Source organism: Alligator mississippiensis, chromosome 8 (genome assembly GCF_030867095.1).
Source record: "Alligator mississippiensis isolate rAllMis1 chromosome 8, rAllMis1, whole genome shotgun sequence".
NCBI classification, from domain to species: Eukaryota; Metazoa; Chordata; order Crocodylia; family Alligatoridae; genus Alligator; species Alligator mississippiensis.
This window is the reverse complement of record NC_081831.1, coordinates 78602541-78630255: the sequence shown is the minus strand read 5'-3', so window position 1 is coordinate 78630255 and position 27715 is coordinate 78602541. Positions and strand designations below refer to the sequence as shown.

The following is a 27715-nucleotide window of genomic DNA, read 5'->3' as shown; positions in this document are numbered from 1 at the left end:
CAGAGTTTGCTACAGGGCCAGTGAAGCCTTATGAATCCCAACAGTCTCCCTTTGATAAATGAGACACCTGGATGTAATCAGGGAAACAAAGGCCACCTGAAGATATCCATAAGCACTCCTGTCCTCAAAGGAATTTAGCCAACAATGGGCATTAGATACTTAAAGACTTTAAAAGTATTGATCAGGGCCAACAAAACAACTGAAGAGCACACTGACCTGGCTATGGGTTCTTGGTTACTTGTGTAGATGTTAATTCTTCCAACGAATCTGTGATCAAAATATACAAGAGGATGTCTGTTAATTGAGCGTTGTTGAATGTCTGACTATAGATAGGGCATCACAAACAAGTACCATAGCCTGCAGGTGGAAGTCTATCAGCAAACAAGTGGTTGGAAAAGCCTTATGCTTTTACGCAGGCAGAAACATATTTGGAAGAACCAATTATAAATGCTGTGAGATTGATCACCGATTAATGCTGTGCTTTTAGCCTGGGAAGAGCTCCACCAACTTCACCAAAGTTACTGATGTGATTAAGCCCCTTGCTGAATTGTGGCCAAGGTTTCTCTTCACTCTCTTAACTGTTATGAAAAGAAAACTACCAGGTTACTAAACCACAGTAAAGCCGACTCTGACTCGGGCATGATCACAGCTCCTGGGAGGCGAGCTGGGGAGTCTTTACAGAATGGATGCTTTGCTATGAAAAATAAGTTCCCACAAAGATTTGTCTTGCAGCTCAGCACTCAGCACAATACTTAAATGCTGCCAGGACAGGGTGGCTGGCCCTTTACAGGGACCTTGGGCCAGCTTCACTTAGTCAAGGCGATGATAAAAGCCAGGAAGAAGCACAGGTCAGGGAGGAAAGATATAGGGTGGAAGCTTGGACAGAGTAGATACATCCCTGCAGATTCTGGGAAGGGGAAACAGAGGCTCAGATCCACAAAGGCATTCAGACTCATATCTTCCTACTGACATTGATACCTGGCTCTGGGCCTGAGCTTATAGCGGGACTAATGCTGAATTGTCTTGTTGTGAAGCAATACAAGCTGAAGCCCAGAGGAAGGTCTGACTCTGACTTGGAGCGAGACACGAGTCCTGCCTGGGCTGGAAAAGTGGGCTGGCAGCTTGCACTTGCCTGAAGAGTCTTTCACTCCTTGAGGAAATGTGTCCCATTGAGAGCTCCATGCAGCAGCAAGCTCCCCAATGCCCGGGTGATAAAAGCATGCCAATGGCTCAGCCGTTAGCCTGCTCAGAGAAGCTGTTTTGTAGAGAGAAGACACCAAAGGCTAGATAAACAACAGAGACGAGCAGGAGAGAAGCAGTGGCAACTCTTCTCAGACTTACTTGTAGAGGTCAGGCTGAGGCTGTTCGCACTCGATGGTGGCTGCCAGGGAGTCTATGGCTTCATGCGTACACAGCACCATGGTGTCCCGCACAGCATAATGAGTCTAGGCGAGAGCAACAAGAGCAATTAGAAATGACTGTGCAGGTCTGATGCCCGAGAATGCAGGACGTCTCTGCCTGTGGATTTCTCTAGCCTCACTCTTGCTCTGCCTATGGAGTTATTTTAGCAACTTCCTTGGAACGGTGATACACAGTGAAACTTATCATAAGCTTCAGACCTGACAGAGGCTGGGGCTTTGATTAGCATCAAAGATGGAAGCGATCCAGATGAGCAGGCCTAAGAGATCCTTTGCAGCAGTTTATTCTGCTGCTGGCTTGTTTAATGAAGGAGGCCCTCTTCCACGTGCAAACAGAGGGCAGAAGGACTGCTCCTCCAGAGCAAAATCCCAAGGCAGGCAGGACTCCTGCTACTTCTGTTTACTTCTGAAGCCAGCGCCAGGTGCTCAGCAGGTGGTGAGCTCCACTGAGGTGGTGGCGCAGGCTGCTTCTGAAGGTAATTAGAAAACAGCCCTGCTGCCAGGGGAGGGGAAAAAGCACAGACAGAACCGGGAGCTATATTTAGTAGCTACCGCTGTGAAATTTCATTTCTCCCAATTAGCCGGAAAGCCCATAAAGAATCCGATTCTGCTGCCTTCAAGTTCTTTTTATAGAAACAACTCTCCATCACACCAGCGAGACAGGCAAGATAGTGTGCATCACCTCCTCCCTTAACCACAAATGCAAATCCTCGGTGCTTACTGGGAGTAACTACCTCGTTTCAGGACATGCTCCCCTGTGCAGCTGCATTGTTTTCACATTCTTTTTACATTACAGGAGAAAACAGCTAATCCTCTATTGGAATGCTATACAGGATGCTTAATGCAGAAATTCCACTTCACCTTCATATGCCTAGGTGATATTTGTGGTCCCTTCTAGAGGGGGCATGCCCAGAAGACTCCCCAGCTATATAGGTGCCTGCTTTGTATGCGATGGGGAGAATATTATTGCCTGGGCAAGTCCTGCAGCTTTAATTGCAAAAAAACCCACATAAATAAGACATTTGGAAAATGGCCCTTTCACTTTCAGGCCAAAAGCCTCGTAGGAAAGGCACTTGCTCAAGTGAGAAAAAATCACTCCCTCATTCAAACCCCTAAGAGGGCTTGAACCTGCCACCTCCTGCTTCTTAAGCAAGTGCTCCAAGCATCAAGCCATGGTCTAAACTTTTCCCAAAAACTCCTCCAGCCCTCCTCTTGAAGCTCTTACCCTGGTCAGCCAGGAGAGAGAGGCAACCAGAGCCAGGAGGAAGCAAACAAGACAAATTGAAGGACGGCTCAGTGATGTGGATGCTACCCTAGCAGGGCTGAGGTCCTGGGTGCTCAGGCAGAAGGGGAGGGTGACTCAGTGAGATAGGTGGGATCTAGCCTGGATCTCTCCCCCGATAGAACAGAAGCTATCCAAAGGCTTTTTATCCACAGGATATGAAATGCATGGTCAGTGGGCAGCTGCAGAGTGCTCTGGACAATACCTACCCCCCGGCTTGGTGGTTAGAGTACTTTGCTGGACAGCAGGAGTTGCAGGTTCATGGGTGAAGGAGGTCCAGATCCTAGGTCTATCCATCCTCTGGGAAAGTACCCTAGCTACTAGATCAAACATTGCGTGTGGCCTTCCCCCCTTTTTTTTTTGGCATGTGCATGTACACGTTGACCTTATTCTGCCCCACTTGGATGCAGAGTACAAACTGCACCTAAGCAGCAAGATTTCCTGCTTTGCAGCTGCATAAGCAATGTTTCAACATGGGCAGGTGAAACAGGCTTTAATTATGGATGGTACATTTGAAATGCTCACAAGTCAGGGAAGGAAAGAGTCAAGGCTCTCAAAGTAACAGCAGCCTCACAGTGCATCCCTGTCCATTGGTATGACATACTTTTAAATAGTGTTTACCACAGAAATGCCTATTTAGCCTTGGAGAGCTTATCTAACAGCTACACTCCTCTTTGCAAGTCTAAGCAGTAAGATTGTGGACCCAGAGCTACGTGGCCAGTGAAACTTGTAAGAAATGTAACAGCAATGCTCATTTCTACATAGCTGGGGAGGGCTGAAAATCATAGTTATTTCAGCACACTGTCAGCATCTACACAGGACTTTCAGTGCTGATAACCACACAGCTATATTCAGTCGTGATACTACACGTTGGGGAATTGGTGATGCCCCAGTTGAAGGAATCTCATAACACTAACACTATCCCACGCATTATGCTGGAATTGTTGCTTACATAAATTATTACCAGGCATGGGAAAAAAGAAATTTGTATACTCTTGGGAAGACCTTTCCATTTTGGGGAGGAAGAGCAAAGAAATGGAAAGAGCATCCAAATCAGAATTATCTAACTGCTGAAGATTCAAGTGTCAAACTTCACTTTTTTCAGGTCATCGGCATGCAAAAAAAAAAAAAAAAAAGAAAGTAGCTTATTTCCTACTCCAGGACTCTCCCAAAGCCCCCCAACGTGATTCAAACAGCATCTCCTAAAACAGCCTTTAGAGTGGTTCACCTATAAGCTGAGACCAAATCTGTGCCATGTCAGTCAAATGAGGGGAGAACAATTAATACGCTCTGAGAAGTACAAAGAGTGATAACCAGACCCGGGACATAAACCTATATAGAGAGGTCACAACACAGGCGCTATGGCAAAACCACATAAAACTATAGTGGTTTATTTCCCAATTCATGAGATCTTCCCACGTGGGACAGGAGATGAAAATGGGAACAGTAGGAGTCTATGCAATAGAGCCGGCAGGTTGTACCAATGAAGACCTGTTACAGTTTGAAATGGGGACGTTAGGAATGACTGTCTAGCGAGAAACCAACCATGTAGTACATCAGTGCGGAGTAACTGAATGAGTGTATATAGGACATGAGTGTATACAGGATGAGTGTATATAGGACACGGATGCGAGAAACAACCAATTTGCAGCCGAGCTGCGCACACTGAGAGCATTTTCACGTTAATCCCATAGGAACACGCACTGTACAAAGGGTGATTAATTACAAATGAAAGAATCCGGGCAGCAGGAGCACCTCCAGGGCACCAACTTGATGCTTCGGCATCTTACCCCATGGACTTTCCTTTTGTTACCTTGAAGTTCGATTCACCATCCAGACTGGCTGTAGTAACATAGCAGGTCCCATCAGGACTGCTCGATGCCAAGAAGATCAGATCACAAGGAAAGGTTTCATCTGCTTTCACTTCTACTATGTCCCCAACCTGGAAAGAATGCCACCGACTTAACAGTTTGCTTCATAAAGCCCTCAGGGCGATTATTAAAAAAAAACACTTCAACTTGTTTTTCAAGGGCTGAAAGAAAAATCCTTGCCAGGCAAAGTAGTGGTTTAAAACTGCAAACCAATTGTGCAAGTACCCCAATAAGTCCCCAATCACAGGCTAAAACTGTTGCTTCCAGTTAACCATCAGCACTGTATAACATGGCAGCCATACATTCATTCCACCTACAGTGATTCCACACTTATTTTTCATTCACTTAAATAAGAACGCTGTGCACTGATCGTCTGTAGGACAATCAAACCAGAGGCCAAGAGGACAAAAAAAACTAAGACAGCATAACAGTATAGAACAGCTGAACACTGAAATGAAGTCAGTAAGACCCAACTCTTGGTTTCTCTGTTTTAATTATTTCCCTGGTTTAGGTACCTCACTAGCTTTCTGAGGCAGGGGTTCAAATTCTGCTCTAGACTCATGCCAAAAGCTCCTTCCAGCTGTGCATGAGAATCCCTTCCAGCTGTGCATGGGAATCTGAGCATCTAGGCTGGGGAGTCAAAGGCAGCTGGACGTGATGCTGAACCCATCGCTCCCATGTGAGCTCAATGGACTTGGATGGATAATTCTTCCATATTCTTTATGGTACCCCTGCTCCTCTACATATATTATAGGCACACGGTGGATCTTCAGGTGACAAGCTCTTTGCTTTAGAGGTCTGACCATTTCACTGTGGGTCACGTGTGAACCATTTTCCCTCACAACCTGGCTTTGGGAAGATAGCAGTGCTTGCTCCTGTCTGAGTAGGAAAGACACTGCAGCAATTACTGGGACAAGAGGGACTGACATTTTCTGGATTCCCCTTCCCTTTTTGCTGCAGAGGGGCCATGCACAAGCAGCCTGACAAAGTGCAAAAAACCCCCATCCCAAGGCTTCGCTCCTCCCATCGCTGAAATGACCACCGCAGATGGGTACGTGAAACTCGTGAGCAACGATCCCCTCTGAAAGCATTACGGGTCATTCCACTGGCAGTACCAAACCCAGCTCGGTTCTCAGACGGATGATAACTCTGCAGCTTCAATGGGTGCCAACGCGGACAAGGAAAAGTGGCACCTCATTAAAGGAAGATGTGATAAGTGAGCATTACTGTTAAGGAAAAACTTTCTAGGCATCTTTGGGAAGATGGGAAGAGAGAAAGACTGCCTAAACCATGCAGAAGATGCAAAACAAGGGTAAATTTGTTGTCCCCCCCCCCCCCAAGCAAAGGGTCTACAAGACAGTATTTCAGTAAACCTGTCCAGGCAGAAGCAAAGCAAATAGCTGGCTATTAACTGGCATGGTTCTGGTGCCTGAGACGGCAAAGAGAGAAGCACGAGGAGACAAAAAGTAACCGCTACAGAACAGAGTCCTTAGTATGTGCATGTATTCAGACACAGGGTCATATTGTGTACCACATCAGTAGCTTCAGTGTCCACATGTGCATGTCATTCCCTCTATTAATTATTACCTTGATTTTTTCACTCTCTTTTCGTACTTGCTTTGCATTTTCAATAACGAAGACATTGCTCTTATTTACTTCGTTGTCAGCTCGGTGTCTCAACCAGTCCTCGTATCCCTAAGCACACAAATACAGGTAACAAGAGTCAAGCCTGGATCAGGAAGCAAATGCACAAATAAAATATAAAAAGAACAGGTGTGGCAGGACAGGATAGATCCAGATGAATACATTAAGACAGTCATCAGGGCTCCTTCATGCATGACTGAGTATCAACTGGAGTAGCTCAGTTTGAATCAATTAAAAAGAAAAGATGCGTTTGACAGATTCTGAGCAGATGAAAATAACCCAAACCAAAAACTCATTTCTATGCACTCAGTGCCACGAGCAGCTAAATTGCTGTAGATGTTTCTATTATTCTGAAGACTGGCAAGAATATGCTGATAATGTGAATAATATGATTAAGACTCAGTAACTCTTCCTTTCCCAATGCTGGGCAGGGCAAGTCACTCTCTCCTCATCTCAGCTAAAGAATGAAAACAATCATCTTTCTAACAGATATGATTTTATTCTAGTGCTCCCTTCCCCACCCCAACTGGCTTCCTCAATAAAAACAGCAAACAATGCAATTTTAAAATGGTGCAGGTGGGAGGAGTTCCTTAACACAATGCAGTGCAAAGGGCCCAGGAGTTTTAAGCACTAGATAGTTGTTTGAATAGACCTACTGCTGCTTTTCCACCAGCATTACAGTAGAACAGAAGCTGGATTTCTACCATACCCCTCTCCCAAAATAGGTGCCAAATACAGAGTCTAATAGTGCACTGCCTGAAAAGGTAAACTGGACTAAACCACCAACTTGTCTTCAAAAGTATGTATATGGTCCTCATAGTTCATATATGAAATCCACACTGAGGACCAGCAAAATGCACTCTAAAGCTACAAAAACTGGACAGACGGTTTAGGGTGAATATATAATCCCAAATCACTTTTGAATTCTCATCCAAATAGATTTCATTCAAATTAGAAGTTTAAATCACAGCTGTCTCTAATTTAATTGATGTGTATATTCAAAGATGCATCTCTACATATGCAAGGGTGTAGGTTGTAGCCATGTTGGCCTAAGGACATAGCAAGCTATTCCATCCAGGAAGAGCACACACCAGCTGAAGAGACTTCCTCAGCCTGACGGAGGGTTTTTAAACCCGAAAGCTTGCTAAATTTTTTCCCACAACTATTTAAGCTGGTCTAATAAAAAGATATCAGAGTCACCCAAAGAACCTTGTCTTTCTATATATGCTAAATTCACCAGTCTGTAATCACACGTCTACAGAGCATACACACATATTACTTCAGCAATCTGTTTTTCCCCCTCCATTAATGAAAAACATTACCTGTTTGATAGCTGTAACAGTGATCACAAAAAAAAGTGGAAGCCCACTGGTTACCGGGCTGGTTGGCGTATCTACTATGACCTGCCGGAAAAAAAACCCAACAAAAAACAACAAACTGGGGTTTATAAAACTTTTTTCAGAATTACAATAAAGAAGAATATTGCTATTAGAGCTATATGTATTCAACACACTTTATACTAAGAAACACAACACCCAAAACCACTCATGCCTGGGAGAAGCCAATGCATATAGACTGGGATGATCTGTAAAAGTACTGAATGGATTAGGTGCTCAAGTCCCATGGGAGGCCAATGGAGAGTTTCTGACCAACTCCAAGGACTTGATATATGCCAGCTAGAGCTGCTGAATGAGCTTCTGCAAAGGAGCAAAAGAAAGAGCTCCCAAACATCTGCTGAACACACATACTATATAATTATGGTCAGTCTTTGCCTAAAGATTCAGCATCCTAGACTGCTATTTTTACCTAGCCATGCCACAGAGCCCTATGAAGTGCCGTAAATAAATTAAAGCCCATTGTATTCTGACAATTGTGGTTTGAACTGAGATGCACTTTCCCTCCCGTTGCAGCGGTCCCTTGCTGGCTGGCTCCCCGAGTGCAGTCACCTGCAGGGAAGCGGTCCCTTTCCCAGGGATGTTCTGCAATGCAGCTGAGAGCAAGGCATGGAAAAATAAAGCTATGCATTGCTTGGGGAGAGAGCGGTGCCACTTCCTTCCCTGCACTGAAAGGGAGGTGCAGTGACTGAAGAGCTCTGTTGTAGTAGCAGCACAGAGTAAAACCTGACTTTGCAGTCCCGCCGCCCCCACCTTTCTCCCTCTATTTAACGTGAATGAGAGACCGTCTGTGTGTGCAAATGGGAGCTGCGTTAAGATACATAAGTCACCCCTTGAATTAACACTGCAGCAAAAACAAGCCCCTAGCAAGGAAAATGCACAGCAGGCCAGGGCTAAGACTAACGAAACAGTCCAGGAACCCCAGTGTGCGGGAAACGGCAATTTCTATGGAGCGCATCACAACTCAACCCAGTCCTTAGAAGACAGGAAACATGAGGTCCACTGAGGCAGGCTCCTTAGTAGGTGGGAATAAAACAAAACCAGGAAAACTACACCCTCAGCAGCACTCTGATTCATCAGTGCATCCACTTGCAGTGTGGACTGCATATTTTCTACAGAGCGTGCAGCTCTGCAGTTGCTAAAAAGGCCGGTTTGCATAGCTGCTGGTGTGTCTGTACCATCCTGCCCCGCCCAAACAACTCAAACTTCCTCAGCTTGGTTTTGTGGTGGGAGAGCAAACAAGCAGAAAGCTAACGAGATGCCACAGCGGCAAATGGAGGGAAGGAGAGAAGAAGCTGGGAGTTCGGACCAGTGAACTGCTACAGAGAGAGGAAGATACATTGGAGCAAAATGAGCATTTCTTCAGATGCCACCGCGTCCGGACTCCCCCTTCCAGAAGCACCTCCAAATGCCAAACACAAGGCAACAGCAGGCATGGGCAGAGAGATGCAGCGTGGGAAAGTCGGGAAGCACACGTCATCTCCCACCGGCCGGCAGCCCACATCGGGGACCAAGCCGATTGCTGCAGGGGCTGAGGCCGATCTCTGGAAGATGACAGGTTGCAAGGGAGAGGGTGGGAGAAAGGGAAGTTCACCAGAAATGCTTTGTATTCCTACAAACAAGAGGACTTTGTCTGACCACATTCATTTGTGTTTTGTTGGCACACTCTTGTGAACAATAGACTCTGTATTTGTTGTTTTAGGCTCTTTGTAAAGAGCTGCGTTAAACACAAAATGTTTCTTATCTGTCCCAAGGAAGCCGGCTTGGAGATAGTCAGCACATATTAATCTTTTGAAAAAAACCCAAAAAATAGCCACAAAAACTTGCATTGTGGCCTTCCACTGCACCTCTAAAAACCGAGAATAAAATCATGCTCAGGAACAAGATGTGCTTCCCAAATTTTGATAACCGAGGCACATTTTTTTTCTGGATTAAAATAGGCGATACATGTTGCTCACCCTGGGGTGCACACAGGGCTGGCCCAGGTAGGGCCCAATCCCTCCATGCACAGCCAGTATGGAGGGGCCTGATCCTGACATAGGCAAGTCCAACCCCTCCATGTGGCTGCTGGAGCCAGGCCCTGATCCTACCACGTGGGGCTGACCCAACCGAAGCCCCATGCAGCATACTTTTTGCAGCACGCTTCTGCTGCTCTTGTGGCAGACCCTTTGGGAATCACTGAGATAAGCTGTGCAAAGTGCACGCAGACATAGTCGCATCCTCAGCCAAAGGTAACTTAACTAAGACTTGTGTCCCCAGAAGCATGTGGCTGCCTGTCCACATACATGCGATCAAAAATGTTTGCCTCTAACTACGAGACAAATCTCAACTTCTAGGGACTTTCTGGCCTGGCAGCCTGTAATTCTGTATACAAGTGTACCTACCAACTCAAATTGGGTACGTGTGTTCGTCTGCAAGGTCTGCTTGCCCCAGGTGAAAAGGAATTGATGTTAATAAACAAGGACATGTGCCATCTGCCATTGCCAGGGCCACCTAAAAAGAGACCTGTCCCAGTGCATGCATGATAAAACTAGAGTTGTATATTCGTTTAGAGTATATGCAGGGATTTCCTCATTGCTTCCAACCATATACTCCCTGCAACCTAATTCCAGGGAGCTCTTGTATGCCCCTGCAAAACTTCTCAGGCACAAGTGCTGGAACAACACAGAAAAATGCAGATTGAAATACAGGTTAAGAAAGTCCGGGGGGGAGGGTGTCAGACTTTCCTTTACAACAAGGATTCAATCAGCAGCAGATAAATCAAACTGCATCTGGATATTGGCCAGGATATCAGCAGTGTAATTTGGATTCATTTCCAAGTGTCAGAGTCCGGCTAAGATCTGAAGGTTTTGCTTTATTTGATGTCTTTTACCAAACTAAATACTATGGGCCAGAAACCCATGGACCATTCTCTTTGTCAAGCAAAAGATATTTCTCATCTGTGATCTTTTCTAAATGGTCTATTTTCTTCCTGTCTCCATTTCTGTTAAAAGGTCATGACTCTATTTATCCAAACCGGTGGTGTTGCAAGATTTCATTTGCTTCCTTGCAGCCACTATCTATCCAACGGTTCAGCAAACAGACCTAGTGAATGTGTTCTTATTGCTGTAACTTTTAATCCACTATGTAATATGTGGGTGGCATGGACATCAAGAAAAGTAGCCACCCAAAGCCGTTGAAGCAAATGAGCATTTAGATACTGGATCTCAAAAGGAGCTGAATCAGGCCCTACAACAGTTCAACATACAATTTCTAGGCACGCCTGAAGACGGAGTCTGCTGAATACTTAAAAAATCCCCAGCAGCATTCAGTGTTGCTGAGCACTTAACTTGCCAGGAAGCACTTGCAGAAAGTCCATTAACTCAAAGTATTAAGTGCTTAACTTGATCAACACCAGGCATTTTGGCTATAAATGGCATTTATCGAGGTAATACCCTGACGCTTTACATTAACGGCACTACTCTGAGAGCTTGCTTAATTAGAGTGAAATCTTCAGCAGTCCAGACTGAGCAGTGCCTGGGCCTTGTCTCTGCCTTGGCAGCAAGTCTATTAATGCTGTCAGGGTCTTAGTCTCTGATGGAGCGCGTGGAGGGTTTTCTTACTTCATGGCACCTAGAATAACAACAAGCATTCGCTGCAAGCAATCAAATGAATGAGTGATGTCTCTAAAAAGTCTAAATTGGGTTAGCACCTAAACCACAAAGAAACTGCAGCAAATCACCACTCGTTTAGGTGACAAAACAAAATTTTCCCTACGGTCCCACAATCCACGCTCCGGGACAGCGGACAAGAAGTAAATCTGTGGTTTCAAACTAGGTGACAGACTGCGAGAAACATCCTGATTTGAGAGCACTATTTCAGTACAAGACACTGGGCAGAGTCAGTCCCAGAAAATAATGCCAACGAAATCAAACAGAGCAGACCTCAGGAGTGATTCTCACCCTTTAAGATCAGCAACATTAGAAACAGTCTGTGATTACCTATTTCTGCAGCAGTCACTGAGATTTTGAGCCTGAAGGAGAAAATTATATTTTGTAGTCATCTATAGGGCATCTGGCTTTTTAAAGATGAGGTGTATATCAATAAAAATGATATACCAAGTTATTAATACAACCCCAAGAAGGTCACCTTTACCGCAGACTGCCGTCTTGCAGAGAGATTTCATTTATTAGATGAATGGGGTGAATTTTGTACGTCTGATTTTAACTGATGTAAATTATGTTTTTTTAAATCCTAATAATGGATTATCACCGGGAGAGGGAAAAATACGCAGGGCCCTTAAATTTTATCAACCGACATCACCAGATGTTCAGATAGCTCTGACTGCTTTACTAGCTATTGCATTTTGAATGTGTATGTGCTGGAGACATAATAGAGCTAGTGATTAAAGAGATTCACAAGCACCAAGACCATCTCAAGTCTCATTGCTCGATCAGATGGTGATTGTAGCTTTGAACAACCAGTTTAAAACAACCCGACAAAAAAAACATCCCCCAGGTTTGCCAGCGCTTCTGCTGAAATCACCCTTACCTGAACAAGGAAGATGATAAGGAAATAAAAGTTGGCGATTCTTCTAAACTGCTCAAAAAGATTCTTCGGGAGAAAATTCCAGACAGTGTACTGCAGGGTGAGAAAAAAAGAAAAAGAAAAGAACAGCTGGGTAAGTGAAACAAATAGCAGCGCGGAGACATTCTGCAAGTCAATAAACCAACACCGAGGGAGAGAACTGTGCCAGGAAGCTGTGTTTATCCTCGGGTCAAAAGGTAAAGAATGGGAACGTATGTCTGGATGTTTTCTAGGAAATGAGATTTCATCTTCAAAGCTGGAGTTGTTGCATTGCGTGGATGTATCCCAGCTGTAATTCCACCAAGTTACCCTTGGGATATATTTAGCCCAGGAAGTTTATTCTTTTGCTACTGAACTCATTCAGAAACCTGCAACAAACTCCAGCGACACACCAGCTGCGAGTTTTTACTGCAGCTACTGCCATAGCGGCTATATTCACGAGCATCCCGAACACAGAACAAGGGCCACGGGGTGGCTGGCTGCTGTACGAACACAGAACCAAGGAGCTGATCTGACCCCAAGAAATCTTCTGGCTTGCAAACTGCTTGCAATCTTACTTGCAAACCTTACTGATTGCCCTCACACAGGGACCAAGTGTAATCATGTCTCCTATCATGACAGTCCACTGGGCTTTCTAAATTGTGCTGGGACCAGTTCAGCCGCTAGAACATCCCAGTATTAGGAAGGCAGAGTGGTGTGTAAGCCCAATGATGCTTTGTAGGTTGGCTTCCCAGCAGTGTCAATTCTGGATACGTTCAAGGAACAGCTTATTTAACACAGCTGCGCATGGACACATATGCATGGACAGCACTCCCAAACTCTTTTCTGAAGTCCCAAGACAGTATTGCTATCTGGGTAGCAGAAACCAGCTCTTCACTGGACCTGTGCTGGAGGGCAAGGAGGCTGAAGATCTGAGATGAGCTACTGGGACTTTCGGACCACAGGCATGTAGGATGCGGACCTCAGCTGGACGCTTCTGTTAAAAGAATCAGCAGCGAAGCAGTTAAAAGCATCTGCAGTGCACCTCTCGTGCCGCAGACCAGAGCAGCCCGCAGACTGCATCTTCAATGTCAGGGGAAAAACAAAACCCACGCTCCGAGCCACATGCTGCCTTTTATCCATCCTCACATAACCCAAGCCCTGATGTCAAGCAAAGCATATGGTCCCCTGACGGGCAATAAGCGCCATCTATTTGCTTTCATTCTGTCTAAAGCAAATACGATGCCAACAAGCAAGTGCTCTATAAAAAACCTGCAATATGGTAGGACTGCGGCCCCATTAATCCCATGGTCTGACTTTAAAGAGATGGGTCTATACACCCCCAACCAGGAAACGAATGGTTTTGCTTCCTGACTGTGAATCCAAGGTTATCAACAGGGATCTAGGTTTTCTCTGTTTAAAAGTCACAAATACTCTGATAAAAGTAACTGCAAATTCTCCGATTGAAAACTGCAAAATCCACATTTTTCCATGATTCAAATGAAACACCACTATCTCTTTATCTAGATAGAGGTATCTGTTGAACACAATGTTTTATTGATGTAGTTACCATTTTAAAGCAATTTGGAAGCCTACCAGTGCCTCATTCACTATAATAAAATACATTCTAAATACCTATATATTTTGGCTTTTGATTTGGGGTTTTTTATTTTTATCATGGACAATCAGAGCTCCCCCTGCCCCTTCACGCACCAGGATGCAGGTCCAGCTATGGCGGTCCCCCCCAGTCTATATTGGCACACCCCAGGGCAGTGCCAATTATCCATCTACAGCACAAAAATCAGTCCAATAGTTATTAATCCTATTATTTCTATTCCTGTAACACCTCAAAGTCCTATGCATGGACCAGAAGACACCGTGTTAAGTCCCGTAAAATCAGTACCCACTCTCCCAGACAGCCTGTAACGTAAGTGTGTGCGAGAGGTTTTATTAACCATTGCCAAGGTTTCTCTATTTACTTTTTTTGTGGACACTGCAGCAAAGAGAGGCATAAGGAGGGGTTTGGAGAGGGATAATGAGGCACTTCTGTTACCTGAGCTGCTCCCAAGTGTGAAAAGCAATATGCTTGCAAGAGCAGCCTCTCGGTACTGGAGGAAAAGGTTATCATCAGCAGCGCAATGTGGGAGTGCTGCATCTTGTGAGCCTTTGGGGCTGAAACAAGCCAGAACCACCTTTTGGAAGCTCAAGTTTCCCCAAACCAGTTGTGACACTTCACTACTAGGCTTGTGTAAATCCTGGAAGGCTGGCTCATCTCCTCGACACGTCTTGGGCCCTTCAGTGACAACTGTGAAGGAGATTTATCCCTTGCTGGTTTATTAAAAAGGCAAACGTCATAGGTTTGGCATTTGAAACCTTTACCCATTGGAAGGGGCCCATTAAAGATCAATAGGGCTATCTGTGCATTTAGGAGCTACACGAGGCAGCCTTTTAATGCTAAATTCAGAGTAAAATATTAGTGCCACTATTGGACTTGAACTAAACAATGAAAGAGATGCCAATAAGAAAACAAAGCGACCTTTAAACTAAGACTATGGGGCTAAGTCCGTGGCTCTGCTCATCTTGCCCACTGAGGGACTCTTCAGCTACCTGCTGGATGCAAATTTAAGTCCTTGTAGTGCTTTTGACTTAACATAATCGGCCCATTACATTTAAACTACAGCACACACTATAATGCCACATCCCAGCTTCTGCACTTCAAATCTAGGACCTTCCCACCAATTCATGAACTGGTAGAAAACGTTCCCTGGGTGTGTCTACGTGCAATTAATGCACAGCAGTAAACACTGGCACAATATTTGATACCACATTTGAACGTGTCCCTGGGACCGCAGCACGTTGAGCTGGGTCAGAGCAGCCTCAGCTGGCAGGGGGTCCCGGGATTGTGGGGGGTCACCTTGCCAGCCCCAGTTTGCTCTGACCTGGCTCAATGTGCTGCGAAGGAGCTGGCTGGGGTATAAGTGTCTATACATGTGCTGCTGTGCACTAAAACACTCCACCGTAGGTTAGTATTTGTATTTACAAGCACTATCTACAGCAGAGTTTATTAGTCGACTAAGGCCTAATACGGTGGTATATGTAGATGGTGAGACTTACTGAGGAGCTAATCAGTTAGCTCGGCAGTGAAATTAATTACTCCAATCTGATCAAAAAAAGGGAGGATGCATGGGTTGTACGTCCATAAACAACTTCAGAAGTTACATCTGGATGCATCAAAACAGGTCAGCCCAATACTGAGAAGTTGCTCACTGCTGCTGAAGTTAAATCTTTACAATCTTGAAATAAAATTCTTTGTTCACTGCTTTTTATTTTAAAAAGAAAGAGTAACGGCATCCGTATTTGCTTTTCGAAAGCTGTCGCACATGCAACTGCAGGTCTGGCAATTTTTAGAGGGTGAGAAAGGGAGAAGGTCACTGAATTATTCTTTTGGAAAAAAATAACGATATGGATTTTAAAAGTAAGTGTATGAAACAAAGCCAGGTTAACATTTGATCTTGCTGTGCTCTTGAATTATTGAGGCCCTTTCCCCAAGTTTCTACTGATAATCATTAAGGGTATTTGCAAGCAAGTAACAAACACATCGCGAAGACCTGATTTCATCGTGTCTTAATCTTAAGCCGACTGAGAAGAGTCACATTTACCAAATAAAGATGGACACAATTACAAAAGGTATGTAAAAATGAGGAGAAAGAAAACACACACACACACACACACACACACACACACACACACACACTGTAAGATGCTACAGAAAATGGAGTGTTAAAATAATTTAGTTATTTACCCTCAAGACAAAACCCACAAACTAGTATTCCCTGAAGGCCCAGGGTTGCATACTTTATGCAAAAGGAAAAAAAATGAAGGACACCTGGTAAAAATCAATGGGGGTTTTACCTAAGTCAGAACTGCTGGAGCTTGCTTCCAGCACAAAAATCAATTCTGGCATCAGTATACACAGCCAGAGGACATCAAAATGAAGAGAGAGATCTCAACTGTTCAGGAAGGATCTTAAGTACAGCATGACTAATGTTTGCAACAATGTCCTGGGTGACTCCAAAATCACCTTAGTATCAAGTGGGATGTACATTCAACCAGCTATCTTGACAATGTTGCTGCCACTTTTTTTTTGACATTTAAAAACATTTTTCTGGGTGTGAAACAGCTTTACAGAAAGAAAGGTGAAGCTGCAAATAGCTTCAAGACAAGCCAAGGCCAAACCAAAGGAAGAGAAGTTTCATCGCTCAAAATGTTCCGAAATAAACAAAGTTTATTTTAATGGAACAGCCGCGTTTCCCCCATTACCAAAGGAAAGGCTAAGAGTTAGAGCATGCACTCTGGGAAGTTATTTTAGTCCCGCATAGGAAAATTTAAAAAAACACAAAACAATAACATCACTCAAATCAACTGTTATCTGCCTATTTTAACAATATCCCTCCAAACTACTTCCCATAGTAAACAGGGTAAGTCGGTGATGATCTCTCACCATATATCAGTTATCTTTTAATTCTCTAAACCCAGAAAATGTACATAGAAGAGCTCCAGGCACTTTGCTATTGGGTCATGTTGCCATGGTTTATGTTCCCATGGGTGCATCTGCGGTAAGCATGAACAAGGAAGTCAGTCTGAACTGGAGTTTTGGTGACATACAGATTTATATTTGGTACAGGTTTGGATTGTGCCAATAAAAGCATAAATAAAACCTCTGAAGAAGGGTATGTGTAGTGGCAGGGGGAAAATTAGGGGGGAGGTTGGAGCAGGAGCAGACCCATGTGCACCCATTAGGGCCTAGTCAATCCCACATCTCATGAACATCGGTGCAGAATTTCACACCAAACTCCAGAGTGGATCGTAACGGCTCATCACCAACATTTCAGGCACCAGTTACACAAGCATAGGAGAGGAGTTGTCGTGACAAATGCAAGGCATGCCATTTTTGACTACTACTCAACGCTTTTTTAGATTAACAGCTGTATTAATTAAAGCTTATGTAATTAAAGTAGTCACTTCAGCACAGCACTGAACACTGCAGCATATTCTTCCTGCAAAGAAGAGTTTCAGCTACTCGAACCCGGACGGATGAGGTTGGAGATTTCAGAAGGCTGCGAGGGAAGATGAAACGAGACAAGATTGAACACGGAAAGGAAAACGTAGACTTTCCAGCAGATTAAATGACCCCGCTCTTGCAAGCAAAGACTTACCTTGGAGGAGACGATTCTGTTGTCACAAAATTTCTGCGCAACGTAAGCATCTGTTTCAGACACGGGGCGGTGGCCAGCTAAGACGGTGCGTGTACCAACTCGTTTCTCTTCCCCAGCACACTGTCAGAGACAACACAGGAAAGGAAATCAAGCCGCTGGCTTAAAACATACATGTCTGCGTGCGTGTGCCCAGGGGTCTGCACTTAGCTTATGGGGATGGTTTCTTAACTCCCATGCTCCTGGCCTCCTCCTTGTTACAGGTTTTAGTGGAAGGAACGCAGTACACAAGTTCATTTTCTACATACTTAGCACTTTTATGCTGGGCAAGAGATGACTGCTCCCTCCAAGTACAATAAAGTCTACATCTGGAAGTGGCAGCTGAAGCCTTACCTATGTAGTGATGTGGTCCATGGCAGATGCCCTACTATATGGAAGCAAGGCTTGCCTCAGCATTTACTGTTAGTGGCTGGCATCTCCCAAATACGAGAGTTGCCATCTGCTCCAGCTGCCAGGACATGTTAATAAGAAACTTTCCACCTTTTGCTTGATGGGAGGTGGGGAAAATACATCTGGAGAGTGTTGCTGGCCACTGAACTATATTGAGCCAGTGTTGTCAACTCTCGTGAGTTTTGGCGGTGTTCTTAGTCTACATTTCAGGAATGTGCAAAACTTAGCTCTTTCTTTTATACATATTTGTATTTATCTATATCTATATATATCAATGAAAGTTTTTCACATTCCCAAAGCCTAGATTTTAAGAACAATGCCAAAGATCATGAGAGTTGGCAACACTGTTGAGCTTCTGACATTGGGGCAAGTTGACCTAGACTTTAAAACCCCCTCTCTCATTTCTAAGAGCTTGTTTGGCTCTTCCATTTGTTTCTTTTTTGTTAATCTTCGGACACCTACCTAAAAAACAAGCTTGACAAGCAAAGGGGGGGAAAGTCTTCTTTTTTGGGGGATGTGGACATTAATATAATTTTTCCCTCTTAAAGTTCGAGTGCTAATTACCTGCAGGTAAGCAAGAGTGTGAACATACAACACATCTGCTTACTTACCTGCATGCTCTTACCCTACCATAAATGTGAGGGTGCTCACCCTATTTACTGAGGATGAAGAAGGGTAGTATCTTTAGGTTTCCAGTAGTTTTTAAAAACCTAGTCCTTTTCCTCTATTTCCTCTGCTTCCACAGGGCGTATTCCTACTTCCATATCCATGCCTGACACACGCATATCTAAGACTTCTTCCTTTATTATGTAGGTACTACAAAAGGGGGTAACTTTAAACATGCGTGATAAATCTTTCAATTAACCCCAAAGAATTGCAACATGACTAGAGAAAACAGCACCTTCTTCTCCCGGTTTTGGCATCAAACTTCACCCCACTCCCCCCACTGGAAATCCCAACCCAACCTGCTCAGGGAAACTAGGACGTTTTGTATCAAGATCCGAGTTCTGCTATTTTGCAAGTTTTAAATAAAATAAAATACCGAGGCGGATAAACTTTCCATCATGCAATGCAAAGTTGCATGCAAAGTGTGTCTGAGACAAACAAAAGAAGCACAGTCCGGCCAATGTTATAAGAGCATCAGGAAAACGAACCATCACAGGCGGAAGAAACATAATTAAACGCTCGAAAATATTTTAGTTGGGAAACAAGCACAGGAAAAAAGACACAAGAGGAACATTCAGCATTTCAAAAGGAAGGTTTTATTAAGGAGGTTTTCGGGAAGCAGCGCTCAGCCTTCAAAACAAGTTTTGGCAGATAGAAAATACTGTTGCCAGCCCTCAAAGGTAAAAGCCAGGAAGGTATTCTGTGGCAGGCAGAGAAAATACCTTCATCACAATTCGGACCATCTCCTGCTTGGCAGGGGATTATATTCAGTAACACAAGATGCGATAGGAGAGCAGAGGGCAAATCTAGCCAGGATTAATCCTCTTGGTGCACTGCTGATACTAGCAGTCTCAGCACAAATCTCACCATATCGGGTATTTCTCTTACAGTCCCAGCTCCTGGACTCCTGTGATTCCCAGCTTTGGCGTTTTGTTTTTTAAAGTTACCTTCTAGCCTTCATGGATGCCGAGAAAAAGCTCGAACTGGCAACTCTAAAGACTCAAACAAACAGAAAGCAAGTCAACAGATTCAAATTAAAGGCGGGGGGAAGATCCTCGTGCTTTTAAAGGCCATTTTGAGGCCCGATGTGTAGTTTTGTCGGTGTTGGCCAGGCGGCTATCGCTTCTTTGCTCTCTTCCATGACCAGCTCCGCTCTCCCATGACTGCACCTCGGGTCCCCGTCATACAGGTTCAAATACTTGCTCCTTTACTGCAAGCCACACTGTGCTCCTGGACAAGGGGATGTTTCGCCCAGCAAAACCAGCCTGAGCATGCAAGTTGGACCGGCGGCTAAGGCACACAGCAGCACCCCCCCAGCCAAATCCTCCCGTTTTAGTGGGGATGGTGGCGGGGCTGCGTGGACTTCTACATTGGGGTATTAAGCCCTAAAGCAATGAAACCTGGCACATGGGATGGACATCGTTTTATCACAATGAGATGCTACGAGTGAACTAGGGTCAAACCTTAATGAGAGCTTCTGTGCTGACAGCAATCACAGAAATGATAAGAGAACAACAGGAAGGAGAGTATTTATAGCATGTCCAAGATGCTGATCGAGCGCGGAAAGAATTTCTGTCCTTCTAGTTAAAATAGACTTGTCAGATTTTCTCTCTCTCCCTTTCTCATACACAAACACATCAACACCCACTCCTCCCCCCCAACAAAAAGCCAAAGGAAACTTTAGGGAAAAGAGGTTTTTGTCCTGAAGTCAAACACACTTTTTTTGAGCAGCTCTTGCAACAGGTTTAGATTTCAGGTCTGAGCTACTGTCGTAGCAAAGATGCAGGAAGACTGCATTTATTTCCTTCAAAAGCTCTCTATGCTGTTTACTACAGATATCAACATGTTTTATTTAAAAAGATTTCAGTCCAAAGTTTTCCCAGGGCTCTAAAAATCTTGCATTTGGCATACACATACAAGCAGCATGCATTTCAGAAGTGCGAAGCACTCACAAATTCCAGCAAAGTCTTAGCACTACTAATTATCAGCATTGCGATGGTCCTCTAGATCCTCAGTCTGGACCCTGTCGGGACACAAACCCAGAGCGTGTCTTATCTAACCCAGATAAGATTTACCCTTTCCTAGAAAAGTGTCTGATCTCCTTTTCGATTTTGAAGATCCCCACGTGTCTAGCGATGATATCTGCACACAGCAAGTCAAACCATCCTCATTTGCACATTTAAATACTTCTGCACACACTGGCCTTCCCAACATTACGTGAACGTTTGCCATCCTTCGGGCATATAAACATGTCAAGCCTAAAGCCATGTACCTGCTGCTGAGATAAAAACCCCAGAAGAGGTATCTATAACCAACCACCCGGTTTCCTGGCATGTGTCTGAATTAACTTCCATTTTAACTTCCAGTTCATTCAGAATCAGCCAGGATGAGAACTGAAACACAAGAGTGAGTCTAGACAGCTGCGTGTGGATGCTCTTGTGATGAAACAAGCCTTTGGCAGGTTTACCATTATGCCCTGGAGAATTAAGCTAAACCAGAAGGCAACACTTGTATTCCACAATCTCAGTATAAAGGCACTTGCAGGCCTAAAAGAACAAAAAAAAAAATGGTGCTTTACTTTAAACATGTGTTCCCGCACCGAGCCCTGCGCATGCCCAGAAGAGGCGGCGCGTTAGTTCAATCCAGCTCGTCCAACATCTGTAAAAATTGGGTACTTTAGTTGGGCTTTTTTTGGTGCTTTTATCTAATAGCTGACTGACTCAGCTTTAGCTAAAAGCACCAAAAAGCCCCGCTGAAGCGCCCTATCTTTACAGACGCTGCAGAGCCAGGCTCAAGTAACATGCTGCTGCTTCCAATCAAGCACATTTTGGGTTTTTTAAACATCTGCCAGCAACTTTTGTGTTCAGAGTTGCTTGGAACAGTTATTCTGGTCAACTCCTAAGTGTAGACAACATTTATTACCTTTAAGATGTGGAGAAAATATGTAACTATATATAAACCTTCCTAATTCGGTAGAGAATGTGTTGAAAATAATATTTAACAGATGAGGAACCTGAATGTGTATTCAGTGAGAGGAGTAACATTTATTTGAATAATTCTTATACCTTAAATTGAGGGGAAAGTGGCTTTTACTATACATTTGACAACAGATGAATACCTGATCATCAATACAGCTATATTCCAGACATGAACGTATATGATACGTGGGATCACAATAACCAGTAAGTAGTCTGCAAACTCTTTCATTTGAATGGGGAAACAGCTGCCTTCGCATCACACTGATGAGTTGAATATTTGCACTGGCTTTGGGCACTTGATTCTTAATATCCCTGACTAATGAGAAGCAATGATTTGCAAAAGTTAAAAAGCCACAAATATTTGCAAAGTTAGGCTGCCATCCCTTTCAAGTGCTGTCCCTTCAGGCTACTTTTATGGAACAAAAATTTCAGGCCAGACCAAGAAATTTGATACCATATGATTTGGCTTTTCTGCTTCCAGCAGCGTGAAGGAAGAAATGATGTTATTAGCTCGCAAGGTCTCGGAAAGTGGCTCTTCCCATCTTGGTACTCGATGCTACTTCCATTGGAGAGCTTGGACAAGACAACTGCAGTTCTGCTACAGTCAAAAAAAACAAGAGCCTTCGCTTGCAAATGCTTTTTCTGCAATAAGAAGGAGCAGGAAGCAGCAACAAGCATGGCCTGGAGAAGCTCCAACCAAAACCAAGACAGGAAGAAAAGCTTTCAGCTCCCAACAGTCTGAGAAAAGGAAATTAAAATTGTTTCTTTGCACGGGCACCGACGTGACGACTGAGTCTGAATGGTGGAGCCTGACCTTGCAGAAGGCTTTGGCCCCATTAGACGATTTTCAAGCTGCCTAGCCCACTTTGTAATCACAGATCCAGCTGCGGTTTCCAGAAACAAAGCATTCATTCTTTTTTTTTAAAAAAGGAGCCGTCTAGCTGCTTTTTTTTCCAAAGGAACGAACAGGCTGATGGGCTAATACAGCGTTACAGGGTACTACGCCAACCCCCGTCATCCTTCTCCATATTTTTCCCAGGTTGTTTGATTTGAAACCCAGCTGCATGAGGTGCCAAAAGGGCAAAATGCTGAACACCCGTCACGTCCTCAGCATCCCCATGGCGCACGTCCATAACTCGCATGCTCTGGTCCAACACGCCTTTCAGGGAAGAGACTCAACTGCAAAACCTGAACGCATGCAAGGCTTGGCTGCACTTGGAGGAAAGCATGCTAAGGGTCTGGTATGAAGCCTTAAAGAAAGACTGGCCAAAAGGAAAAAAAAAATTATAAAAAAACCCAAAAAACACAACCCTGGGCACATATCTAAACTGAGCAGCAGCAGTTCAGCAGACCCCGACTGAAACCTAAGCCAACAAAGCAGCATGGGTCCGGCTCCCCATCCCAACAAAGACCAAGAGCTCTGTAGGAGGTCTCAGTCTGCACATCTGCTGCAAGGGACCCATCCTTGTGCTCCTGCCTCAGCCTCCTCCTTACTGTGCTCCACCATGGAAAGGAGCAAAGCAGGTTCAAGTTGTCATCCAAATAGTAGAAGCACGCTGGACATCCTCTGTTATACCCGCCTCCCGCACAACACCCCCATAGGATCCTGTATGTGGGGAAAGAAAGATGCCTTCACTGGGCATCGCCCCATCAGCTACCTGTAGCCTCCTTTGAGCTGCTAGCAAAGGGGAGGGATGGGATCTTCCATGTTACAAGGATTCTGGGAGCTGGGGGACACCCGGGAAGATGCCCCCTTACACCTTGGTGGAAATGCAGATGAAAACGAGATGGACTGATGCTACAAAGCACGCTCCAGAAATATCCATCCCGACCCTAGAGTTTGACCCCAAGAGCACAGGGCGTTTACAGCAGCACAAAATAATCAGCACCTGCCTTTTTACCAGCAGCAACAGCCCCTCTACGAACTCTCATAGAAATATCTCCTCCTCCGCCCCAAAGCACCTGCACGTTGCACGCCTGCTGCAATTCAGTCACGTCTGGCACAACCTGCGGCGGCCAGACATCCTTTCCGTGCACACCACGACTGCGATGGCTCGGCCAGAGGGGAGCAAGCCTGCTTTATGAACTGAAAACAAGGCCCAAAAGAAAACTCCACAAACATACCTGCTGCCTCAGCGAGACAAGCAGCACAAACCTGAGATGCCCCTGGGAGAAGCAGAGCCATCCACAGTCCACACAATACCAGCTACGTCGGGCAAGGGCAGCGAGACGCGTACCATGTCCTTCAATCCCTCTGAAGTCGCCAGCCAGCAGGGACCCGAAGCTCCACGTGGTTTGCAAGTGCCGCTCTCACTCAAGACAGAGGAAGCGATGGTTTCCTCCAGGGCGTCACCTTAAATGTGCAGGCATTCGGATCTTCCCCAGTCACAAACAGAAAAAAAAAAGCCAATCCGTTTTACGAAGCGTCACGAAGCAGTCGGGGACTTTCACGTCACATGCACACGCCCTCACCCGAGAGAACACACAGTTCTTCAAGATGCAGAACTGGAAGCCAGGCCATCCGCGCTCTGCTGAAGACACAGACCTGCTGCTCTCTCATCGCTGCTTTGCTCAAATCATTTCATCTTCATGTCTGCGTGGATTCTTTCATTTCAGATTTTGTGCTGCCCCCGCCTCCCTCCTATTTTTTTTTCATCCGCACCAGCAACTAGGACAAAGTTTTGGCTTTGTACAAAATGTGCCACTAGGAAGAAAACACCCGCAGGGGCTAACCAGACTCCTTCCCCAACCCTGCTTGTCCTGCTATTTCCATTCACTAAGCCTTTTGCAATTCTTTGCTAACTACCCCAGGAAATTCTAAAGCACCTGGTCCCCGAGGTATTTCAACACCAGAAAATCACACAAACAACTGGGGAATTTACTGCAAATAACCCAGCGTTTCCAATTAATAAGTAGGCAAATGCATGCCCTGACAACGCCACCTATATTATGCAAGGCACTTGAAAGCTATTATTGTGACAAGTATACTAAATAGCTCATCGTTTTCCACAAGGCACTATAGGTTACTAATAGAGACATGCTAAATCTTAATAATGAAACCTCAACTCTAGTGCTCTTACCAGAGACTTAAAAGCAGACATAGGGAAAGGCTGCTGTTTCAGTGAGCAATGTACGAAACATGTAGATTAGCATAATAAGGATTGAGAGATTTTTTTCCACTGCATTTGAGATTCAGCTTTCGGTGTAGAAACCTCAAAAAGGAAATATAACTCACCATGGATTCCAGTGTTTCTCCAGCCATCAGAGGGAGAACTGGCTGCTTTTTCCCCTGGATGAGCACTGTGTTATGCCCAGGGAGTTTCTGTAAAGCAGCACCATATTGCTCCTTGGTACAAAGCTCTTTGGCTATTTAGAGTCTGGCGTGTCAAAAAGATTATTTAAAATCACACGACTGGGTTTTCCCCCCACCTCACAAGCCTCCTTGTTGCTCTCCTTGGCAAGAGGCTGGGTGTTTGCACAAATGGACAGAGAACAAGGCTTCCCTGCAAGGTATTTCTCCAGCAATTCAGCTGGCCCGGGCGGACCACAGCTTGCTTCCCCGAGTGTCAAAGAACAATGGTCCAGAGCGGGGGCAATGCTGAGGTTGGCCATTCCTTGCTACTTCATGCCCAGGAGGAAGTTTGGGGCTGAAATGCTACGGGATAAAAGCAGGCTATGCTCATTGCCACTTGGCCCGCTAGAAGACACCCCTCTCTGAAAGACCTGCGTCAGAAGCCAGCATACAGAGTTGTTCCAGTAGGGATGCTCGCCATGCACCGACGCTGGGCTCGCACCCAAGCATCCCAGCTCCAAGACCTATAGCACCTCATAGCTGACAGATGGAGCAAGGTACCCGTGCCGTGTAGGTGGGCCCAGCATCGTGTCCGCTTTACCTGGAAGTGCCCTGCGGGTCCATCCTGGCCACCCACTGGGCTTTTGCACAGCTCGTCAATCCCTGCTTCTAAATTTTTGGTTACTGAGACTTATTCCTGTTGTGGCTGAAGATTTTCCAACTGACCTGAGCCATCGAGCGGCATCTCCCAGCAAGGCACTGAGCTCCCTTCAGTGCAGCTGGGCAACATTTCTGATGGGAGCAGAGGTTTTAAATTGGGTTTCCAGCATTGCAAAAGTTTTTTCACAAACATCTTGTGAACAGGGCACCAGGGTATTAGGAGCTGTGCTTGCTTCGAGTGCCATAGCCTCCTCCTCCGGTCCATACAATCCATCTGAACACTTCCCACCTCCATATAAGTGGAGGCTGGTGGCCTGTCCTCCCCATCCCACGCATCCGCCACTGGTTTATGAAGGTTATGCTCTTCACCTTCTTCCTGTTTCTATCTGCTATGCAGCATGCCACTGAGGGAGCTGCTTCTGGTTAACAAGGGGAACAGAAATAAGACTCAAGCTCCGTGCAGGCCCACGTAGCTTGGGGTGCAGCTGTACGAATTTGCAGGAGTCAGAAAAACCTGTCCAAGATGCTTTATGAATCCCTACCCCAAGGCTGTCAAAACTATGTCCCTGGAGGAGATGGCTTGTAATAAACTCAGCAGTTGCCACCAAGTTTCCCTCAATCACATCCCTACCACTCCCTTACCTGTCAGGTAAAAGAAGGGCCAAAACTACATACGAGGACAAAGGAGAAAGAAAGCAGCCGCTTAAGTTTTACTCGCACCATTTATAATCCTCTCAACTCAAATGAATGGCAGCCCTGTGATGCATAAGCACAAATCGATGAAGCAATGGGTCAGATGGGAAGCAAAAGTTTGGACCCTATTTCAGCTACATTACCAAGCAACAATCACATCTCCTAAGCCTGTTCAAAATAGCCTATCAGTTCAGAAGTCTTCAGTTCACACCGACAGATGAATAAGGCCCGGTGGCTGGTCCACTTTCAACCATGCCGTCCAAATGACATTTAGAGGGGCTCTTTTGGAAGACATGGTCCTAGGAACAACTGCAAATTGTATTCTAAGCAGCTGCTCTCCATCGGATGTTTAAATAGCTATAAAGGGACACGGGCTGTTTAGAAGACTTTTTGCTGGAGTGAAGTTCAAAACTCACTTCCGAGAAAGGCTTGTTTTCAAACTCAGGCATGCAACATATAAATCCCGTTACTTAAACCAATGTCACACTTAACCTCTTCAGTGATTTAAACATTGCAATGCTCAGCTGTACCTATTATAACACCACAAGAGCATTGCTGCTATAACATATCAGGAGGTATGGACAAAGAAAAAAATTACAGCAAGGTAAAAAGGGCAGGAATTTATCCTGGCAGCTGGACCAGAGGAATGGACCGTGAACCCATTCGTATCCCCTGTACAGGGACAGTAAAAAGAAGCTGAATGACAGGACTTTTTTTATTGAGGGGTCAAGTTTCTGCAGCTTACTCCAAGATAAGCACAAAACACATGGGCAGTTATGGAACGGCTGATGCCCTGTTAAGACCTCGCTGGCTTTTTGCTCACTGTAATTTGCTCCTTTCTCCCTGCCCACAATCTGGATCGTGTACAAATCAAGATAAAAAAGCACGAGCCTTTTAGGTCAGGCTGCACAGCCTAATACCAGATTCCTAAACTTCAAAAAAAATTACTTCAGAAGACAATCACCGCTGCTTTCCAAGTCCCATTTTCAGCAAGAAGCAATGATTCTGATGTGAAGGAAATGCAGGAATTGGATTTACTATTTAAAGTAACCAGTGCTTAAATTGCAAAAAATAAAAATAAAAAAAAATACACACATGCTGCTGAGACGGTGAAAGGAAGATTCACTGTACACCAAAATGCCAGATCAAGATTTTTTTTCAATAGTTTAAAGACATCTGCGGGTTTCTTAAGGCAAATGATAACATGTGGTTGCTGACGACAAGGATTTTATGCTTAAGAAATTAAAAAAAGGAGCTGTTGTGATATCATGAGCTAAAGCACTGACCTCAGACAGGCGATCTGGATTCAGTCCTCAGATCTGATCACCTTTCCCTGCCCCCTGGGGCAAAATTTTTTTTTAAACTTCCCAAAGCCATGAGCAAAGCTGAAAGATCTTTCAATGGGTAGGAAACAGTAATTTAGACATTAAACACAGTTCCTACCCTACAGGATAAACAGTACGTCCAGTACTTAACAGTGGAGCCCAAATCTCACCAGACATCATAGTAAAAGTAGCCAAAAGGCTACTAAACATTTTAATGCAAAAGCAATGACCACATGGGGAAGAGAAATGAAAACCATCCAACTCATCACCACAGAAAACCTGTA

The 27715-nt window shown here is 44.8% G+C and overlaps 1 protein-coding gene across 8 annotated transcripts in view; it reads right to left on the bottom strand.

Annotated features, from left to right (window-relative positions):
- ATP11C (ATPase phospholipid transporting 11C) overlaps nucleotides 1-27715 on the bottom strand; it is a 97142-nt gene that overhangs the window by 42933 nt on the left and 26494 nt on the right. For 6 of the 8 annotated variants that reach the window (XM_059732875.1, XM_059732879.1, XM_059732878.1 and 3 more), the window contains exons 2-8: nucleotides 17371-17490; nucleotides 12140-12229; nucleotides 7538-7618; nucleotides 6159-6266; nucleotides 4514-4642; nucleotides 1342-1445; nucleotides 217-267 (exon numbers count right to left, since the gene is read on the bottom strand). In XM_059732875.1, the coding sequence (XP_059588858.1) occupies nucleotides 217-267; nucleotides 1342-1445; nucleotides 4514-4642; nucleotides 6159-6266; nucleotides 7538-7618; nucleotides 12140-12229; nucleotides 17371-17490 (683 nt within the window). Of the gene's footprint in view, nucleotides 1-216; nucleotides 268-1341; nucleotides 1446-4513; nucleotides 4643-6158; nucleotides 6267-7537; nucleotides 7619-12139; nucleotides 12230-17370; nucleotides 17491-19350; nucleotides 19483-27715 lie in introns of all 8 variants that reach the window. The other 2 variants (XM_059732876.1, XM_059732877.1) reach the window with 2 other exon arrangements.